General features: G+C 43.2%; 2 protein-coding genes across 3 annotated transcripts in view; one reads left to right on the forward strand and one right to left on the reverse strand.

Annotated features, from left to right (window-relative positions):
* The window catches only part of THBS4 (thrombospondin 4), a 40102-nt gene extending 28418 nt beyond the window's left edge, over positions 1 to 11684 (forward strand). For both annotated transcript variants that reach the window (XM_085042722.1, XM_085042723.1), the window contains exons 13-22: positions 226 to 385; positions 1063 to 1181; positions 2010 to 2062; positions 4136 to 4329; positions 4616 to 4794; positions 6219 to 6267; positions 6367 to 6563; positions 7068 to 7240; positions 9389 to 9528; positions 11468 to 11684. In XM_085042722.1, the coding sequence (XP_084898848.1) occupies positions 226 to 385; positions 1063 to 1181; positions 2010 to 2062; positions 4136 to 4329; positions 4616 to 4794; positions 6219 to 6267; positions 6367 to 6563; positions 7068 to 7240; positions 9389 to 9528; positions 11468 to 11529 (1326 nt within the window). In that variant the 3' untranslated portion in view covers positions 11530 to 11684. The remainder of the gene's footprint in view (positions 1 to 225; positions 386 to 1062; positions 1182 to 2009; positions 2063 to 4135; positions 4330 to 4615; positions 4795 to 6218; positions 6268 to 6366; positions 6564 to 7067; positions 7241 to 9388; positions 9529 to 11467) is intronic.
* SERINC5 (serine incorporator 5) overlaps positions 6330 to 14782 on the reverse strand; it is a 69488-nt gene continuing 61035 nt past the window's right edge. Inside the window, exon 13 of the mRNA XM_085042725.1 lies at positions 6330 to 6931. The gene's annotated coding sequence lies outside the window, so the exon portion shown is untranslated. The remainder of the gene's footprint in view (positions 6932 to 14782) is intronic.

The following is a 14782-nucleotide window of genomic DNA, read 5'->3' on the forward strand; positions in this document are numbered from 1 at the left end:
TGGGTGTTTATGATTAGGGTTCCTACAGTGTAGTGCAAAGCGGAGCTTTGAGGGAGCAAGTGAAGTTTGATCCAGAGCTAATATTCACGTAAGATGTCAAACTGCTCTTTTCTTTATTTTTTCCTTTTTTTTAAGTAGAAATAAATACAAGAGTTAAATAAATCAACTAGAGTAGAAATTAAAGATTCATTACCTGACTCATGTCTGATTCTGTGTCTCTTGCAGGATAACTGTGTCTTGGTTCCCAATGTTAACCAAAGAAACAGTGACCAAGATATCTTTGGAGATGCTTGTGACAACTGCCGTAATGTCCTGAATAATGACCAGAGGGACACTGATGGTGATGGGAAAGGAGATGCTTGTGATGATGACATGGATGGAGATGGTTGGTGATTTTTCACTTCCAGCTTCTCTGATGTTATTCAAATTTGCCCAGAGTGCACCACATGTTAGATTTCATGTCACCCGCTGCAACACATAGTCTTTCTTCATGAAACCCTTAATTTAGTTAATAGTAGCCTTATTATTTAGTTAATATTTAGTTAATATTTAGCCTGCATTGGAAGCACTGTACACTGTAACAGAGAAACCAAGCTATGTTTCATGTAGAAGTTGAGGTTGTTGGTGATTCAGCATTTTCTTAAATGTACAAACGTCCCAGAGCACCCAGCTGCTGCCAGTCACCAGTACCCAAGGGCTACATAACATATTATTTTCATTGCTGTAGGAGGCTTGAAAGAAGTGAAAACTCACACCCCTTCAAATGAAATAACAAAGATGAAATATCCCGTCTTGTAAGCTGTGATACAGGAACAGGATAGAATCAATTGTGTGTAATTAATGGGTGTGATAGGGTAGAAAGACGTTCTTTAGCAAGATGTTTCTAACTACTATTAAAGGAATGATGCACACATAAATATTTACTGCGCAAGCTTATAATTTCATTGCAGGATTAAGTAATTGCTGGAAAGGAATAGTGTCTTTACTGTTTTTAATGTTTATATTGTCCACTAATAAATATGGGAATTGTCTTTAACTAGCATGCAATCCACTTTTCATTAGGTGTTAAGAACCTTTTGGATAATTGTCAGAGGATTCCCAATGAAGACCAGGAGGACACAGATAATGATGGTGTTGGTGATGCCTGTGACAGCTGCCCTACAATCAGCAACCCAAACCAGGTTAGCTGGCAGAAGGAAAAATTATCCTTTTTTAGGGAGGGGCACTGCTGAGGCCTAAAAAGATGCAAGAGAATGAAGCAGCCCATGCAGCTATAGTGTTTATATTTTAATAATAAAGTATATTTCCTGGATAATGTAATATAATGTATATCTAGGTACTCAGGAGAGTTTTACAGACCTGCAGATTCTCCTGACATGCGAAAGCAGAATCACCAGTTGTGCTCTCATGGTTTGGGATGTTGTTAGGACCTCTGCCCTGCATGTATTTTCTACTGTCATGCTCTGATATAGGCTCTAGTCCCACAGAGTTCTATGCCAGACTCCACAAAGAGGTGTAATTTCATTACACTTGATATTTCTTTAATCAGGACAAAATTCTGGTGTCTTTATTTATCAAAATTTTCAATGCCTCTAGGTGAGAAGTCATTGTAACTTTTCATATGTTGGAATTCTGATTCAACCCTTTATGACTAATGAAAAGTGTTGGAAACTATAGAGTAACACAGTATATTTTTAAAGATGCTTAAGAAATAAACCTTGGTTAGAAATTAGAGATACTTATTTTCAGTAGAAGAGGAATCTTGCGACTTCAATTAATTTTAACTGTGTTTATTCACCGTGTTTATTCACTGTCTTTTCTTTCAATAAAACTGACTTTTTGGTTAGATGGATGATGCCAAAGAGAAAATATATTCTGTAAAACAAGAATATATATTTCATGCTTTTATTTTAATTGTACTTGATTTGGCTGTGTTTTGATTTAGTCCTGCAATTTTAATAGATGTTCTTGACAACTGATGCTGGAACTTTCTCTGTTCCTTTTTGCAGTCAGATGTTGACAACGACCTGGTTGGAGATTCCTGTGATACCAATCAGGACAGGTATGCTGTGAGACAGGCTAGTTCTAACACGAAACATGCTGCTGATTCCTGAGGAGCTATAATCCCTTAGGCTAGCCTGGATTTAATTAGAGAGATACATTATTTCAAAAACAGTGTTCAGATTTATTAGTCTTGTTTGTTCAGTTCCCTGTGGTAGTATAGTTACAGAGCCCTCAACCTTGACCTAATTCACACAGGCTTTCTGTGAGTTCCTGTGGAAGTGACATTCAAGCAGTTCTCTGGCTATAAAACCCAGAGCATTGATTGGAGCTTCTTAGTGAGAAAACGTCTTTTTTTTTTGTTTCTTTCTTTCTTTTTCATTCCTCTTTTGTTTCTCTGTTTCCTTAGCAGAAATTTCACCATTAAAGGCTATATGTTTTTCCTTAAGAACCTAGTGTTTCAGAATTTTATTATCAAGTGTAAAACACTTGCAGAGCAACCCCTTTGCTTTAGCACAGCAAGACTGGAAAGGATCCTCTGTCTGTGGCTTTCATATGCCTTGGGCATTCACCAGAGCACATCCCATGACAAACCGCCTCACTTGTCTGGAAGCAGTTTTGCATAACCAACTTTAGGGATGGCAGGTCCTCCTATGTGCACCTCACTTACAGGAAGAGACAAGGGAAGTGATAAATCCTGTGCTGTCACAGCAATTTATCAGCCACCAACAGCTGAAGGGTTTCAGCCCAGGGCCATCAGTGCGTGCTGCTGTCTACAAAGGGGGCTGCAGGGAGCCCACTTCCATGTCTCTGCAGAGATTATTCCCAGTCTTGGGCCACTAGCTGCCAAAGCCATCAGCATTTTACTCTTAAGTAGATAGTTCTTTGGTTTTTTTGATGTTTTGAAAAAGGACTTTTCTTCCCCCCATAAACTTCACTAATGTGTATGATGCATTTCCTGGTAGAAATGCTGTAACTCTGCCTGAGGTTAACCTTGCAATACACGTGTATGGTGCTCATTGCATTTTGCCTCAGTATTGTGTAAACACTGATTGCTCTGGCCTAAAATTAAAGCCCATTTCTTAGGCAGGGTGAGGTGGTTGGGAAAATGCATAGCTATGAGCCATAGCATGACCTTAATTTGGCTTCAGATCACTTCTGCTCCACTTGTGCTAAGCAACAAGCTACCAAGGGAAAACATGCCTGCTTATTGTCAGAAAGAATTTTTGTTTTGGTGTGTATACAAAACATACCACACTTCAGGCATTTTTCTTTTCATGGATGCACCTAACTGGTGGCATGGAGAAGTTATGCAGCCACCCCATAACTTCTTGAACCTTTTCTGTAGTCTGTGTCCCTGTTTCCAGTGGCTCCTCACTGTAATTCGCTGATGCAGCCATGGCCGGGGGGGATGCTTGGGAGCTACAGACCTTCTCCTCTATTTCTTACTGCATTATCTCTCCTGCAGGACTGTAATCATAGAATCATAGAATCATTCAGTTTGGAAAAGACCTTCAAGATCATAGAGTTCAAACAGTAACGTAGCACTGCCAACTCCACCATGAAAGACTTGCTATGCAGGAGGGTGAGAACAGTGCTTGTTTTCAAACAAGTCTGATTTCAGGTGCTCATAGAGAGTCTCTGCTCATAGAGAGTCTCTCATAAAGTTTCATTTACACTCATACCTGCCTGTTCATGGGCACTAAGACACATGTGCACAGAAGACAAGGGACACAAGGTGTTCCAGCTCTTGCTGTCTCCTGAGTGCCTTTTAACTGGTGACACTGCACTTGTTGCATGTTCCTCACATGCTCTTTAGGAGTGGACGTTGTTTGGCGTCTTGGGCTCCAGTATGTTTCCCACACCATGAAAGGCTTCTTTTTCTTTTCCCTGTCTCGTATTTTTATAGGTCCTGGCTTGGTGTTTGCTTTCCTGCCACCTTATCTTAGTCTCCTTGTTCCTGGTCTCTTTGCAGTTCAGTCACCTGAACAAAAACAGGTTGTGTTGCCCACTGGCGTGCTGCCGGTTCCAAAGCTGCCACTGGTGTGTTTCCCCTCCAGTGCTTGTGCTGTTCCCTGTGCAGAGGCAGGAGCTGATACTGGCATGCCATTTCTTTGTGTTTCTGTGCTTGCAGCGATGGTGATGGGCACCAGGATAGCACAGACAATTGCCCTACTGTTATTAACAGCTCCCAGCTGGACACAGATAAGGACGGGCTGGGTGATGAATGTGATGACGATGACGATAATGATGGCATTCCGGACCTCTTGCCCCCGGGCCCTGACAACTGCAGGCTGGTCCCTAACCCAGGGCAAGAAGATGATAATGGTAAGATGGGCCTTCAGGATCAATTTTGATTCTCAGGCACTGCATTCATCTCCAGGCATTACTCATGTGCACCAGGATGCAACACAGTCACTGCCAGTGCATATGCTCATTCCAGGAAGAATCTCAACACTCGGGCCCTTTAGCCAAAACAGAGGCACTTTCTCAGGCACTGCAGCCAGCAGGGCTGACACTCTGTCTGCTTCTTGGACACCCTGATCCAGTGGCTGGGCCAGATGTGACTAGTTGCTGCACCGTAAATCTCCTTTCACTTCTCTGATGCATTCAGGCGACGGAGTTGGCGATGTCTGCGAGTCTGATTTTGACCAGGATACAGTGATTGATCGGATTGATGTATGCCCTGAGAATGCAGAAATCACCTTGACAGACTTCAGGGCCTATCAGACTGTGGTGTTGGATCCAGAGGGGGATGCACAGATTGATCCCAACTGGGTGGTTCTGAACCAGGTAAAAATACACTTGGTCTTCCTTACGTGTCTAAGAAAGATAATTTGGAAACCACAGTAAAACTGGCTCTGTAATCACTGAACCTCCAGCAGACATGAAAAGTGGAAGCTGTTGGTTGATAGACTATTTTCAGGAGTAATAATGAAGAAACTTCCCTTTAGCTTTTTTGATGGCTTGAAGCTTTGATGCTCCTAATAATCTAAAATAACTACATGCTGGCCAACTTATTCTGGGTGGAGTTCACTGCTGCCAGAAGGCAGACATGTATCACCCTGTTGAAATATTTCTGTAGCAAGTGAGTTTCGTGAATCATTCCTAGAATTTAAAAGTCTGACTTGTTGAATAACAGAGTATTTCATAGAATCACAGAATGGTTTGGGGTTGGAAGAGACCTCAAAGGTCATCTGATTCCAACCCCACTGCCATGGGCACAGACACCCATCACTAGACCATGTTTCTCAGAGCTCCAGCCAGCCTTAAACACTTCCAGGTTTGGGGCATCTACACCTTCTCTAGGCAACTTGTTCCCGTGCCTCACAAACCTCACAGTAAAGAATTTCTTTCTTATATCTAATCTAAACCTACTCTCTTTTAGTTTGAATCCATCCCCCTTGTTCTGTCACTGCATGGTCTTGTAAAAAGTCCCTCTCCACCTTTCTTGTAGGCCCCCTCGGGTACTGGAAGGGCACAATTAGGTCACACTCAAGCCTTCTATTTTCCAGGCTGGGCAGATCCGATTCTCTCAGCCTGTCTTCACAGGAGATGAGCTCCATCCATCTCATCATCTTGTTGGCCTCCTCTGGGCTCACTCCAGGTCTATGTCCTTCCTGTGCAGGGACCCCAGAGCTGGACACAGCACTCCAATACTCCTAGATGGAGTCCAGTAACTTACTTACACTAAGAAATTATAGCCTTCAGGAGACTAATGCATTCTGAGTCACAGGGAACACGCAATTTATTCCCATTTCAAAAGTCTCTGCCAAACCAGCTGGGATGTATACATCTTCCTTAACCCACTCCTGGCAGTCAGTTTAATCCTGAATTCTGTGATCCAACTGTATGAGCTAAGCCTAGGAAAAGCTCTCTTCCTCCCACAACCCTCTTCCCCTGCACCCCAGTTTTGGCCAGATTCAGATTTCCAGAAGATTGTGGTAGGGAAAGAAAGTATCAAAATACCAGTCTGACTAATTCTGCACTAGGAAAAGACAAATCCTTCCTGACTCAGGGTATGCAAACAGCTGAAACATTAGTATTTGATTGTAGTTCTCACTGATTTTAGTTCAGAGCCACAGATGTCACAGATATGTTGTGAACAAGCAGAGGAGATGGATGAAGGTGGTGCTAGAGGGAGACCAGAAAAGGCTGTCAGGCTTAGCCAACCTAGATTGTCACACATGCTAACCACCCTGAATTTGCCCTTACAGGGGATGGAAATTGTGCAGACTATGAACAGTGATCCTGGCCTTGCTGTTGGTATGTACCCTCTTCTGAGATTCAAGTTTTGCAGCATAAAATCCACAGAATATGAACACATGTTCTGCAGAATTGTTTTTAATTTGTGTGTATCCTTAGGTTACACGGCTTTTAATGGCGTTGACTTTGAGGGCACTTTTCACGTGAATACAGTGACAGACGACGACTATGCTGGCTTTATTTTTGGTTATCAAGACAGCTCTAGCTTCTATGTAGTAATGTGGAAACAGACAGAACAGACGTACTGGCAAGCGACTCCCTTCCGAGCTGTCGCAGAGCCCGGCATTCAGCTAAAGGTACTGGTGGTGGCCCCTAGCTAAAGACATGGTGCTCACTGCAGCCTGGCTATGCCATCCTGCCATGTGCTGGCCATGGACTAGGCCATCATGCCATGCATGAGCCAAGCCACTGCACTGCATGTCAGCTGTGCTGCCCAGCTGCTGTTCTCTATTTGCAACTGCTGTCAAAATGGTTAAGTCAGGCAGCTGCCACACAGCCCTTTTAATAGCACTGTTTTTTAAGGAACTTCATCTTGCCTTTCTTATCAGCTGGAGCATTTAGTCTTTGCAGTGATTGTGTGCTGACCATGACTGGTCAGACTGCTTCCTTTTCCTTTGTCCAGATAGCCAGCTGGTTGCTTGGTCCATGTAGGCAGTGGCTGCATCTGTGTAACAGAAGATAGGGGCGTGTGAGCAGCAGAGAGGATACTTCTGCAGACTTGCTCCTCACTAAAAAAAGATCTATGGTTCCTGAAAGTGACTTTTCTTTGTGGTAAGTGTTGGAAAATTGTATTTTTGCAGGCTGTAAAATCCAAGACAGGTCCTGGTGAGCACCTCCGCAACTCCCTCTGGCACACGGGGGACACCATTGATCAGGTCAGGCTGCTGTGGAAGGACCCCCGAAATGTAGGGTGGAAAGACAAAGTCTCCTATCGCTGGTTCTTGCAGCACAGACCCCAGATTGGTTATATCAGGTAAGAGAGGAAAGAATGGATAAGGTGAGTACAAATACATGTCTGCCTGAGCTAGTTTCTCAACACATGATTCAGATGATAACCTGAGAATTTGTATTATATCTGGGCTTTGCACTGATGAAGCCTTATAAAAGATCAGACTTTTGAAATTCAGCCTGCAGTTCTTTTCCTGGGACAGACAATTCTAAGTTAAGCCTGTTTGTAATGGACCATCTGTCTTTTTTAACTGTGCCTTATCCTCATAAGCTCTTTTCTGGCTTTAATACCTTGTTTTCCAAGCTACTGCTGGCCAGTGATCAGAAAAGCAATGTATTTCAAATTTTCTTAATTTTGATATTTTAGAATATTTTTGTTTGAGCTGGCATAATTTATTTATGTATTCTAGGATAATAGAATTAATAGAAATTGTCCACTTAGAGGCTGTGATTCTGAGACCAGTAATTATCTTGATGTGATAGATTTGTGATTACTTAGCATATATTCAGAAAGCTCGTCAAAGCTTTGTAATGCATGTTATATATTCTTTCTTTTTAGTGGGGAGGGACGAAATAAAAGTTATTAATATTAAAGAATCACCATTCAGGATGAAACATTTTACTCTGCAGCATCCAGCAAAGAAATCAGCAGGAATTTTACTTGTAGATCAAGGCTGATGTTAAAATGCAAAAAACTAACTGCCCTGGCACATCAGCTCAGGTTTTTCAACCTTATAATAGAACAGAAATATGGGTAAGTCAGTTGTTCTTCAAGAAAATCACCACCCTGCAGTTGAGATGAAGTAACTTGATGGTAAAATTATTTCACTTCACTGGTACAGAGCATCATCTTCAGCAGTAATTGGAGTGAGCATGATTGACTTTTACTCTAAAATGGATTAAGAACATTTATACTGTTAATTATTGTGTCCCAGCCACAGCGCAGTAATGAATAGATCTTGGGAGGTAACTTATGTTTACACCAATCAGTTGGTGAAGCTGCTGCATGAGCAAACATCTATGGCTGCAATCTCTCCAACCAGCCAAAGTAGGTACTCCCTGTAACTGGGAAAGGTAGCAAAGCCCATGTCACAGAATCTTTTAAAACTTTTAAAAGGCAGACAGGCCTAAAGTGCGCCTCTGCCAGCTCTCTGTCCATTCTCGCTGTGGTCTGGTTAGGCCAGAGCCACAGACCACTATGTGTCTAGCAAAGATTTTCCGAGGCTTCAAGGAAGCCTAGGAAAAAGTCACTTGAGCCAGCCTCTCCCATGGAAATTTGCAAGACAACAAGTTCTATTCATTGTACAAATAATTTTGAACTGCCTCAGCAAATCAGTAAATAAACTCAGAAATATAACAGGAATTGGGGTTTTTTTTTCTTATTTTATGAAAAGACACAAGAACTTTTCATTTCCTTCACCACTTGCTACTTTCTTGTAGGTCTGATCAGCAGTATCCTCATACACAACAGGGCTCTCTGGGCTCATCATCCTCTAGGTCATCCCACTACCCCACAGGCAGAACATTTGGTGTGGACAGTGCTGCAACAAACAGCTCAGCTGGCTCCAGTGTGGTCCTGCTCAAGCCCTCCATACAGGGCACGCTCTGGGGAGCTGGTGGGGTGCAGCTTCTACAGAGCTATTTAAGAATTTGCTGATGCGTTTTCTAACAAGAAGATGCTAGATCAGCAAAACAGTTCCTGGAGTTAATCATATTCACATTTTTAAAGAAATCTCACAGACAAGTTTAAGATTCCAATGGTTTGTTTGAAACTTTTCCTATTAGAAAAAAAGTTCAGCTTCAAACTGTGTGAGACGATATCCATCTGGCCCTCTTCAACTGATCTAGTCTGGTTCTCCTATCACTATCAACTGTGGAAAATTTCAAGAGCTAAAGTGCTCAGCCAAACTGACTACAGGAAAAGAAACATTCCAAGGCTTTAGGATATGTAGAACCCCCCAAAACACCCTCCCTGTCTGGCTATTGCCAGCATGCAGTATTGCTTCAGTTCCCAGCCTACAGAGGAGCTACCTTAACTGCTTTTTCTCCCCTGGGCTACAGTGGAGGGATAGCATGTCCAAGAATAGAGTCTCCATGGATAACAACATTACTTTCAGGAATGTTGCAGCCTTAGAAAAGAGACCTAATAGAGCTTCTGTTTGCTTTCATTAAGGGCAAGATTTTATGAAGGCTCTGACCTAGTGGCAGACTCTGGTGTAACTATAGACACCACGATGCGTGGAGGACGGCTTGGAGTTTTCTGCTTCTCTCAGGAAAACATTATTTGGTCCAACCTGAAATACCGCTGCAATGGTAATGTTGCTCTTATGTAATTTTAGCTAATAATGAGCAAGCAACCATTAAGAACCAGTAGCGAGGCTGTTGGATTAAGCCATTTTGCATCCTTTCCTTTGCCCTTCCTTCACAAGTTATTCACAGCTGTGAAATGCCTCCCCTGATACCAGCAGCACACTGCAGCCCAGCCAGACAGGAAAAGACACCTCACAGCTGCTCCTCCCAGAGCAGTCACTCTGCTGCAAAGATTGTGCCAACTGAGTGGAATAACTGTCATCAGAGAATTAGGAATGTTATATAAAACCAACTGACTGTGAGAGCTGTATGCACACAGTAAATACAGTGACACCATCATGGATGTAGATGTCTTGAGCTTTAAATACAAGGTGAAAAACACCTGGAGAGCCAGTGGGCTCAGGAACCAGGCATCAGTGTCACTTGCACACTTGCTGGCCCATCCTGTGTGTTGGGGTACAAGACCATAACATGCCTTTCCTCCCATGTAGGAATGCTCCTGGTTCTCTGGGAGTGTGCTGGCTCACTTCTCTTGGGAGAAGAGTCTTTTAGCTTAGCGCTGATCATCTGCTATATAAAATAACTCAGACCTTGGTCACTCACACAGAAGCTGTTAATTTCAGGGTATTTCTGCCCCAGCAGTTCAACTACCTTGAACTGGGGCTGAAGGGACTGCCCCATCTCCTCTCAGCATGCATACCCAGCCTTTGGAAAATGATTTACCATCCAAGTTGGACTAGTTTCCTTGTCTGCCTTCTGTGGATCTAAGAAAGCAAGTCCAGGACTGTAGGAGAGAGACATGGCCGCTCTGTGGCATGTTATGCTGATGGACTCTGGTACTTGGACACTCACTACATCTAGGCTGGCTCCTAGAGGTCACAGTTAAACAGGGAACTTCTAGACAGTAGTGCTTACAGATAAAAATTACTTCATAAGTATTTTCAACAGTATTGTGGTTTCCCCAAGATCATGCATCAAAGCTGCCACTGAGTCACACTTACATGGCAATGAGCAGGCAAGTGGCTGCGCTGCAGGGGCTACATTAAGTCAATGAAACCCACTCAAAAACTCTGGAGTCCCCCCAGTACCTCTGCTTTCATTTCAGACAAGTTCCTACATTTGCAGAAAAGGTTTGAAAGGCATTTCAAGCCTTTAAAAAGTGCTCAACAAAAAGCAAAGGACTTACCCCTTTTTTTCTACATATTGTGTGTGTTTATATACACATCCTTTTTTTGAGTTGAGAGCTACCTCTCCTGCATAAGGGTGGAAATAAATCAGAGTGAAGCTGAGGTCATGCAGCTGAGCTTTGCTGCTGTGGCTCCATTTCTGGCTGCAGCTTTAGCTCTGTGGTTGCTCTGTGGGTGTCCAGATAAAATGTTCTGGGATCTGGCAAAAGCAGATTGCAAATAACACTTCAAACAGAACTGTAGCTACTCTTGTGCCATTGGTCCATCTCCAGCTCCCTTGCCTAAGTCTCAGGTCTTTATGGCAGTTGCTGTTGGTCCTGTGGTTAATGCTTTTTGTCCCTTCTTGTGACCTGGGAAACCATCACAGGGAAGTTGAATTAGGATACATGAGAAACAGAGATGCTGACACTAAAAATGTGTCTGGCATGCAGAGCAAGACAATCACTTCTCTTGGCTTTCTGGTTGGTGTTTATTGATAAAAATTTAGGAGTGCAGGCCACAAAGTTTTCAGAGATATGTAATTTAAACATTGATAGTATACCCTTGTGGGCTGGCACTGTAGCACTCACTATCTCGTTAGCCTCTTTGTGTTTTTTCCGTGGGGTACAGCTAAAACTGATAATACTCCCTGTTCATTCTTAATGTGTAAACATAGAGAAGAAACATGTTACCTAAAAAGAGAGTAGGTGGGTAATTTAAGTGCTCCTTGATTTTGTCAGAAGAGAATAAACTTTTCCATATTTTCCTGTTTTCAGACACCATCCCAGAGGACTTCCAAGAATTTCAAGCGCAGCAATTTGGTGTTGGGGATATTTAAAAAGTAAAAGCAAACTAACATTGCTATTGCAAACAGTAAAACAATATATTTTAAATCCTTATATGATTGTTGTTGTTGTCAGAGTGCAACCGCAGCTTTGTTCTCATTGATTTGACTATGCCAGAATTTTTTTTTGTATAAAAGTGAAAATAAAAAGGAGATAAAATAGATTTGGGCCTCACTTGTTTTCAAATTTGCCCTAAAATCTAGAGAGTTGCATGTAAATGGAGCAACAACCTGCTTAAAACACTCTCAGTAAAAGTTTGAATTTATTGCCTTTTCGGATTCAGTATTAAACGGGGTGGGGAAGAAAGTGAAACTTTCTCTACCTTGAATGTTTCATAAACAGGTTGCATCTGTCATGACGTGGTTTGGAGCTGTTTGGCTAAGCCAAATAATACCTTTCCAGGCCTCCTATAACAAGCTGTATCCCCTTTAGAACAGTTTAAGGCCTTTGGAGACTTTTATCTTTGGCAGACCTCCTCTTAGACCTGCCTGCCCTCCTACTCCCAAAAACTGTAACTGTATCACATCCTGTGAAAGCAAAAAAAACTGATGGCAGAGCATTGTAGTCACATCCTACGACTTGCATGTGACTAAAACTAACAAGCAAAAAGACTACAGAGATAATAAATGCGGAATCACCTAGATAAAATAATCCTAACTTTCACATACACAAAGCCAGGCTTTAACCTGTAGCCACTCAGAGCCGAGCTCTCTAGGTAGGTACTGCAACATTATGCAAAGAAGTCACCAAATTAAAACCCCAAAACATTGTATTAAACATTAGTAACTATTAGGAAAGGACTGAAACCAGAAAGCCGAAAGAAAGTGTATCACAATGCACACTCTAATTTGAAGTGCAGGAAGGTATTAATACAGTGTGCATTTTTACTACATTCTCTTTCAAAACGGAGCTAGGAAGGGAGAACAAGCTCCAAGGACTGTTGAATAGATAGCGGTTACTTTAAAAGTAATTATATACTTTAAAAATAACTATAGGATAGTTATTTTTAAAAGGACAGTCAGAAATGGAGGGGAAGGGAAGAAATACAAAGGGAAGGAGTACAGTGAGAGTTTTAAAATCGGAAGTAGCCCTGGGAAAATGAACAGCCCTAGCTCCTTCCCAGCACAAAGATACAGGGGTAATGCTGAATTAAATTATCAGGTGAGAGAATTAAACAGCAAAAAAAACGTTTCCTGTTCTCAGTACAATAAAAATACCCTAAGGATATTACAAGTTATCAGAGGCTTTGGTAACTTGCAGAGTTTTCCCATGGACTCGTCCAGCATTGCCAAAGCTTCTTGAAGCAGGGCGGCCCTGGGATCTGCCCCACAAGGGATCCTAAAGTCCCACTACAAAAAGCATGATGCAGGAATGTTCCTCTGGTTCCGTGCTTCATGATGAAAGGTCCTCCAGTTTCAGTCGTCCTTTTCTCTTGGCTTCACTAAACCCAACCACTCCCCAGATGTCTGAGGACTGAAAGGCTATTTACTTTGAAGCAATACAGAGGGCATTGCCAAATTAGGCTGAAAAGATGAGAAAATACTTTTTTTTTTCTGGCTGAACATGGGCTGTAACTGCAGTATTGTTCATTTATGAAGGAGAACACACACTGTAAAACAAATTTACATCTTCCTTATCATACATTTGCATTTCACCAGGACCCCCTTGTCCGAACAGAAATCCTCTCTGAATGGCACAGCCCAGGCAGAAGGCAGTCACTATGCTCACACACACCACTAGTGAGGAACAGCTGGGGCCTGCAGTGCTCACATTTTGCATCAGTGGTCTCCTCACAGTGGATGCGACACGTCTGGCCCACCCTGACCTGTCTGCAGCACAGGCAGTACACACCAGCTCCATCAGAAAACATGATTGCGTTTGGCCTTCAAATCCCTGCCAGGCTCCAAAGTTCTGCTCAGCAGAGGCTGGGAGGCAGCAGCCCGGTCCTTTGCCTTATCAGCTGGCTTACCACAATGGAGCTTGCCTGTTTCCAGGCCCTCTTTCAGTCCATGGACATTGGAGGCTGAAACATGAGATACAGGCTCTGCCTCTCATGCTGTTGTCAAAGGTAACTGTGTGAAGCTGTGAGCCTCTAACCTCCCCCGACAGAAAACATACTGGCTTGCTCTGCGGGCAGCCACAGATACTAACTACAGGTCAGCCAGCCAGAACTTTTGTGTCCCAAGGTGCTATTGGGACCTTATGATGGGATGCTGGAGCTTCCTATGTCTGTTACATTGATACACCAACTGCTGGGCCACCTACAAGCTCAAGACTAAAGCCAGCTGTTGCAGACAAACATTTGCCCCAAGAAGATCATGGTCTGGGCTTGGGAAACCTTCTGCCTCTCACATTCTCATCAGAGATTGTGCAGTCCCTGTTTAAAAGCATTTAAACAAGCTTCTCTTGTCCATGACCCCTTTTTGGACTATAGTACAAAGCAGACACAGCTCAATGTGTGGCCTCTGGCAAGTGAAGACATTGCAATCTCGCATCTTTAAAACTGAACATGTAGCTCACTCTTGACCCCACCGCCTGCACAGCAGGGCTGCTCTCAGCTGGAGCAGGAGCTGTAACTACTTTGAGTAGTTCAGAGTCCTGCAGCTTCTGTACCAGGATCTAACACCTCAACAAAGGTTAACTCTTTCCTGTGTGCTGCATACACCATGGCAAACACACTTCAAGTGCTCCTGCTCCCTGAAGACCATCTGGTTGGAATCACAAGGAAGGAACGTCCTGCCAGGATGCTGAGCTGTTGGTTGAGGGCAGGACTGGGCAGATTGGTAAGAGGCTGTGGAGCACAGGACTGTCTCAGCCCTTGAGCACCACTAAGGAACCTGTCTCTGCTTTGCTCCTAGCTCCAAACACACACCCTTCCAGCTGCATGCACCAGAGCTCTCATGCACCACAGCTGCACAGGGAGTAAGAGCCACCATTGACTCTTCGAAGCTTGGTCAGCAGTTTCTCAAAACCACAGGGAACTGTGTCCTGGTGTGGGTCTGGTCAGCTCTCTGGCACAGGTGCCACCAGTACCAGAAGGCAGGCTGCAGCTGGCACATGCTGAAACAGGACATGGATGGTGAGAGGGAAGGAACCACCACCTCTGAAGACAAAGCACTTACCCTAGTGTGGATCTCAGCATGTCAAATTCAACAACTGCCCACCCCACCATCTGGGCAAGTGAGGGGAAAAAATATTAAACATCAGAGATCTCTGTCTCAAACAGCTGCACAAGCTTCAGTGCTA

The sequence above is a fragment of the Lichenostomus cassidix genome, chromosome Z (assembly GCF_008360975.1).
Source record: "Lichenostomus cassidix isolate B80296 chromosome Z, HeHo_3.0, whole genome shotgun sequence".
In the NCBI taxonomy this organism is placed as follows: Eukaryota; Metazoa; Chordata; class Aves; order Passeriformes; family Meliphagidae; genus Lichenostomus; species Lichenostomus cassidix.